Source organism: Hirundo rustica, chromosome 1, assembly GCF_015227805.2.
Source record: "Hirundo rustica isolate bHirRus1 chromosome 1, bHirRus1.pri.v3, whole genome shotgun sequence".
NCBI lineage: Eukaryota > Metazoa > Chordata > Aves > Passeriformes > Hirundinidae > Hirundo > Hirundo rustica.
This window is the reverse complement of record NC_053450.1, coordinates 58332148-58338610: the sequence shown is the minus strand read 5'-3', so window position 1 is coordinate 58338610 and position 6463 is coordinate 58332148. Positions and strand designations below refer to the sequence as shown.

Sequence of the window (6463 nt, the reverse complement as noted above, 5' to 3'; positions counted from 1 at the left end):
TGAGGTTTTGACTCCTGCTGTAGGTGTGCATGCCGGCGTGGGAAGCGGGGGATATCTGAGGCAGCTGCTTCCTTCTCCCGAGTTTAGGGAGTCGCCGGGGTCGGCAGCAGTGGTGGTAGCCTAGCCTGGAGCACGGAAGGTTGGGAAGTAAAAATCGGTGCCCGGGAGCATCAGCCCCCAGGCGGGCAGAAGGGCGGCGGCGGCTTCCAGAGCCCGGCCGGGGCAGCGCCGGGGCGAGGGGCGCGGGGTTCGGGGCGCCCCGGCCGCCCTCGAACTCCACAGATAGCCGGGGCAGCTCCATCGAGGGGAGGGAGGGCGCGTTACTTATAACAAGAATAAAATCTCCTTTCGTGGTGTCTGGGACGTTAGGAGACGGATACAAACCAGGCTCGCAGATGTAGTAAATGGTGGGGCTGTGGGAAGAAGTGGACCCGGGTTTTGGAGACCCCTCTGGTTGTGGGGCGGAAAAGGGACTGCCCAGGGCTCCCCGCAGGATGCTCCACCGGGGGCTTGGGGATACAAGCTGCCGCGCTGCCCCCTCCTCCCCACTCGGAGTACGGCAGGGGCTGAGGGACCCCAGGCTGCTGGGGAACGGGAGAAAGAGGGCACACCGGGAAGCCAGGTGTCTCCCAGACCTGTTGTACTCGCTGGGGCGCCGGGGGCGGGGAGGTGCATCCCGCCTGGCGGCGTGGTGCCGGCTCCCGCCTGCCCGCTGCCGTGCCTCACCGCCGCCTTTCCCCTCGGCAGGCTGCTGCGCGCCTCCCGCCCTCTGAGAAGGCTCCCTCGCCCCGCGCAGAGGAGGAGGCGGAGGAGGAGAAGAAGGGGAGGAAGGCGCGGCCGCAGCCGCCGCTGCCCAGCCGCCGTCCCGCAGAGCGCTGGCCGCAGGGCGCCGCGGCGGCAGCAGGCGCGCAGCCCCCTCCGCCTCCCCGCGGCCGCCCGCCCGTCCGCGGCGGCGGCGCGGGGCGCCCTCATGTCGGCAGCGATCCGGAGCGGCGGCGGCGCGGCGCTGGGCATGGGGTGGCGGCGGCGGGGGGCGCTGCCGGAGCCGGCGGGCGGCTGCTCCTGCTGCCTGGCGGCGGCGCTGCCGCTGCTGCTGCTGCTGCTGCCCGCCGGGTGTCCGGTGCGGGCGCAGAACGACACGGAGCCCATCGTCCTGGAGGGGAAGTGCCTGGTGGTCTGCGACTCCAGCCCCTCGGCCGACGGCGCCATCACCTCCTCCCTGGGGATCTCGGTGCGCTCGGGCAGCGCCAAGGTGGCCTTCTCGGCCACCCGCAGCACCAACCACGAGCCCTCCGAGATGAGCAACCGCACCATGACCATCTACTTCGACCAGGTCAGCCGCCGCCTGCTTCGCCGTCGCTACCCCTCGTCCCCGCTCCCTGCGCGGACATCCCCCGCCCCTGCCTCCCCCTGGCGGCATGCGTATTCTCCTTCTGGTTCCCGTTCCATCTTTTAATCCCGACCCACCCGCTCAATAGCAACTTCACGTCTCAGCTCCCCAGAAAAACTTTGGAAAGTTCTTTTAGGTAGCTGCGGGGCTTTCCTAGGGTGATACGGGGGGTGAACACGCGGGCTTCTTGTCCGGTCACTATCGCTAGTACAGAAAGAACTTTAAGGTGAAAGTCTGTGCCTCGGACGCGTGCGGGGGCGCCTTGCAGCCAAGGATTGCCTCGGCCGGCCAGGAATGACCCGGGGGAAGGGTGCGCATCCCTCCTTCCGTGCAAACTCAGGGATTTACTGATGAGGAGTCGCCGGATCCGCCTGTTCGGAGAGCATTTGGCAATGTCACAGCATCTCTCAGAGGGAGGGAGGGATGAGGAAAGAAGAGGGTGTTTCCCGCGTTATCAGACGAGGCAAACGGTGTCCCCGGCGGGCTGTATCGGAATGTTATCCCTCACGGCACACGCCGGGCAGAGCAGCGAAAAGCCCTGCCTGCTTGTCCTGCCCCTGCCTCGTCGCACCTCTCGCCTCCCGGAGACCAAACCCCGTCCATCTACTTTATTTTTTTGCGGTGAAATTTCCTTTTTCCTACCGCTTCTGACTCCTGAAGTAGTATTGCAGAGTCAGACAAAATTAGCATACCAGACTGTTTTCTCTGGACGTGTTTGCTTGTTTGTTTGGTTGTTTGTTTTGTTTTGTTTTGTCTTTTCTGGTTGTCATTTATCTGTCTACCTGTCCCTCCTAATGAGGTTGCACAGCTATTCGTCGCATACAAATCATATAAAATCAGATCAGTAGAGAAATAAAAAACCAAAACAACAAAAAGTCAGCCCCCCATATATAGCATATTTTAGATTCTTTACCCGGCAATGTGCGGTTCCTAGGAGTTTGAAGGCGTTTTCTCGGTGCTCCCACAATAAGGGTTGTTTAATTTATTTTTTTTATTCCGTTTTTGGGGAACTGTAGACTTTGGCTGCTTGGCAGGAAGGGCTTGGGATTTAGGGCGTCGGGGGCGATGGTGTTTTTGTCTTTTCCTGTTTTGTATTTCTTCATTAAAGCAGAGTTTTAGCTCGCGAGTGTGACGGGTGTGCCCCTGGGGCGGGCACGGCGGAGCAGCCGGCTCGGGCACACCCGCTCGCCGGACGGCATCGCCACCCACCCGCAGGTTCTTCTCTCCCTCCGCCCGTGCCTTTTGAGCCAAATCCTGCTCCCCGTCACAGGAGCCTGGACAAGGCGCCAGCGGGTGAGCCGAGGACAAGTCCTCGTCAGATCGGCGGGATCCGCTGGGTGCGGCCGCCGCTCCGAACGAGGCTTTGCACATCTGCCGAAGTGCTCAGCTCTTCCTCTTTTCTTTTTTTTCTTTTTTGTTTTGTTTTGTTTTGTTTTGTTTCAAAAAACCACTGAAATATATGAAAAATTAAGGGTTTTGCCGGGAAGGAGGAACAGGCCACCCTAGCCTCCTGAGGAGCGTGTGGGCCAATGGCACAGCCCTCCAGAGGGACAGAGACATGAGGTGGCAGATGTTGTTATTGCTGAGCATCCACTTTCCTTCTTTGCCCCTCTCTGCGGTGCAGTTTTAGTTCTACACCCTATTAAACTCGAGGTCAGCTCTGATTTCAGTAGTGTTATCTAAAAAACATAAATTTTCATTGTGAGCTAATGACTTGGTATTTTTTCTTACCTTTTTTCCCCTCCCTCCTTCCCTCCATTTCACAGTCCTCCCCCTCCTCCTTCTGCCACCTTTGCTTTATTGACAGCTCAGTGTGGACATTTGCAATTCATCTAACAGGCTTTTGAGATAATTTTTGCGTAACTAAATTGCTTTATTAACTCTGATGCCTTTTAAATACCTCTGTAACTTGATTCCATTCCCTGGGCATGCACTTTTAATTGTGCTGCAAATACCATTTTGACTATGCTTTATGTTGGTCATTGAGCTCATGTCAGATTTTTGCTGGTGCTTTTCTAAAGCGGAGTCTGATTTCTCTGATTTCTGTCTTTCTCTCTCTTCTTTTCTTCCTTCTATTTGTTTACATTCCAGGTATTAGTTAATATTGGCAACCATTTTGATCTTGCTTCCAGTATATTTGTAGCTCCAAGAAAAGGGATATATAGTTTCAGTTTCCACGTGGTCAAGGTCTATAACAGACAAACCATCCAGGTGGGTTCTAATCTAAAGAAGATGCTGTCTTTTCCTTTCCTTATCTTTATATTTTTTTTCCTTCAAATGCTCATTTCTAGACTCATATAAAAAAAAAAATCAAAAACCCCACAAAAACAACAAAAACAAAACAACAAAACAACAACAACAACAAAAAAAAACCACCTCAGGAGTTGAAAAATGAGACTGTGGGTTATTTTTAAAGGAGTCTGTATACATGACAGAAATCACACATTGCCTATTTCCTTAGCTTAATTCAACCTACATTTTAACCTGTACAAAAGTTTAATGATGTACACAGGGCAAAAAAATCATTGAGAGATTTAAGAAAACTCAGATTCTGTCTCTTTACACTTTTTAGGTAAGTTTAATGCAAAACGGCTACCCAGTGATTTCAGCTTTTGCAGGAGATCAGGACGTCACCAGAGAAGCAGCCAGCAATGGGGTCTTGCTCCTCATGGAAAGAGAAGACAAAGTGCATCTCAAACTGGAAAGGGGTAACCTCATGGGAGGGTGGAAATATTCAACCTTTTCCGGCTTCTTAGTCTTTCCACTATAAAAGAAGGCCAAATAGGAGACAGATCTATGAGCCGGAATGAGGATTCAATTGTTAATGACACCCTGAACTTGGCAGCACATGACAATATTTTCAGTCACCCCGTCAGACTGTCACAGTAGAAGAATGATAACCTTCTAAACTTCAACATTTGCTCTGAATATTGACAATTCCTTGGAACCTGCGCCTCTAATTAGTTTTAGACAACAGTGATCTTTAGGAAAAATGAAATTATCGACCTGACCAATTTGTACCTGTGATTGTAAAGTCAATTTTGGATTTTATTGTTGGGATCATTGACTTTCTTAATTTTTTTTATTATTTCCTCTCTTTCATTTTTCCTCTTTTTCTTTCTCTTGTTGTTGTCCCAATGAAGCAAATAACTCGGACCACAGAATTGCTTTGTCAAAGGCTCACTCCAGAGCCAGAAGAATGGAGTGTTCAGCCCAATGAGGTGTTCTTTCCATGCTTTATTTCTTTGTGTTGTATAGCCTTAAGGAAAAAAGAAAAAAAAAAAAAAAAAGAAAAGAAAAAAAAGGAAAAAAAAAAAAAAAAAAAATGGCTTCAGTCTCAGTCCTGTATTTTTCTGGGGGAGGGGGATTTTGGACATTACTGTGTCAAGAAGTGCTTTATCCAGTGAAGCAAAATTTGCACGATCGGAACCTTATTTGTGTTGTTCGTGTTTTTCATCAGCTTTTTTATTTTTCCTGGTTTTTGTTTGTGTGTGCTAAAAATGTAAGCTAGATTGATCAATAAGACAAAACAAAGCACATATATACCCTGTAGCTCTAAGTAAATCTAACCAGTGAACAATTCTGTCTGCACTTTCCAGCTGATCTTTATATACCTATTTAGAGAGAGAGAAAGAGAGAGAAAGAGTGAGAGAGCTACATGATCCTTCAGTTACAATCTGGAAACTGGTAAAGGAACTGACATTTCTGAATTGTCCTGACATTTCTAGAAGCAACAGTGGAGTCTTTGAATATCTTCTCTGACCATACCCTAAAATATATCCTTTCTTTGCATTCCCATATTTTGGGTGCTTTTATCTGATATTTATTTGATATATTTGTCCACTAATATTTGAGTACACATTGTGGGAGCACAGAGAGATGGCAGAGCAAATTCATCCTCTTCCAAATTAAATAAAACCGTCTCCACTTGAGCTGTCCGTGGCAAGTATCAGAGGAATAGACACGAGCATCTTTGACAGCCTTGGGGAGAGAGGCCTCAGCGGGAGAGGAGCCTCAGAGGATCAACAGACACTTCAGAAGTTGGCACAGGCACCATGAATATATTTACTGGGTCTGTTCTTCCCAACACAAATGGCCTCACAGTTCTAGGGGTGGACTGACATCGATACTGAACACTGGGAAAATTATCCCAATCAACGAGAGGTAAAATATCAGGCCAATGTCAATTGTCGCCTTTTGCCTCATGCTCAATAAACAGATATTGTTTCTTTATTTTGTTGTTGGTTTTTTTGGGTGGTTTTTTTTTTTTTTCCGTTGTTTTTTCAGGTTTTTAAAGAGTGGTGTACTAGACAATGTTCTGTAGAAAACCTTGTTTGAGGAGACCCAGGAAGAATGTTTATTTTATTTTTTTTTTTTTATCTTCATCTATTTAATTTTAAATGTTTCATTTTGCTATTAATCCCCTAAGGGTGGATGTGCATAAGAATTTATTTTTGTCAAATTTACTCCTCTGCCAGAAGCAAATATAATGGAAAGGCATTTTCAGGAAAGCGGTGGTAACTACATTGTATTTCAAAATTATGGTGGATATGTCATTTTCATTGTAAATTTATCATTCAAGGGACAAAATTAAAGTCATATATTCTTAAAAAAAACCCTTATCTGTGTTGCTTATATACCTCAGATGTCTAAAATATAAGCCAAATTAATATTTTATATTTTTGTGCATTTTCACCAACATTGTGGTTTGTTTACTTTGCTGTTTCACTTTGCCGTTTCACTTTGCCAGTTACTTAATGAATTGGTTCTAGGTTGTTGGGTTTTTAAATGGGTTGCATTTTCTAGTTCCTCTTTGTGCTTTGGCATGACTACAGTGTTTCTAGTTGCAAAATATCGCAGGGCTAAGTTTAAGTACATGAAATAAAACCTGAGCCAGCAGCTACCTTTTTCTATTAAAATACAATAAATACAGTAGTCTTAACGGTAGACCTTGTAAAACTACTTTTTGTGTTTACAGCTCAATTGTGTAACTCAAGGAAACATAAAGTAAGGAAACATAAAATAAGAATTACTCAGGCTTTTTGTTTTGTTTTGTTTTGTTTTGTTGTTTGT

General features: G+C 47.7%; 1 protein-coding gene across 1 annotated transcript; it reads left to right on the top strand.

The window, feature by feature from the left end:
• Positions 1-1012: 1012 nt before the first annotated feature.
• CBLN2 (cerebellin 2 precursor) lies at positions 1013-6006 on the top strand. The gene is made up of 3 exons (XM_040069722.1): positions 1013-1333; positions 3482-3601; positions 3963-6006. Exons 1-3 carry the CDS (start codon positions 1013-1015, stop codon positions 4158-4160), a joined length of 639 nt encoding a protein of 212 aa, XP_039925656.1. The 3' UTR covers positions 4161-6006.
• The last annotated feature ends 457 nt before the right edge of the window (positions 6007-6463 follow it).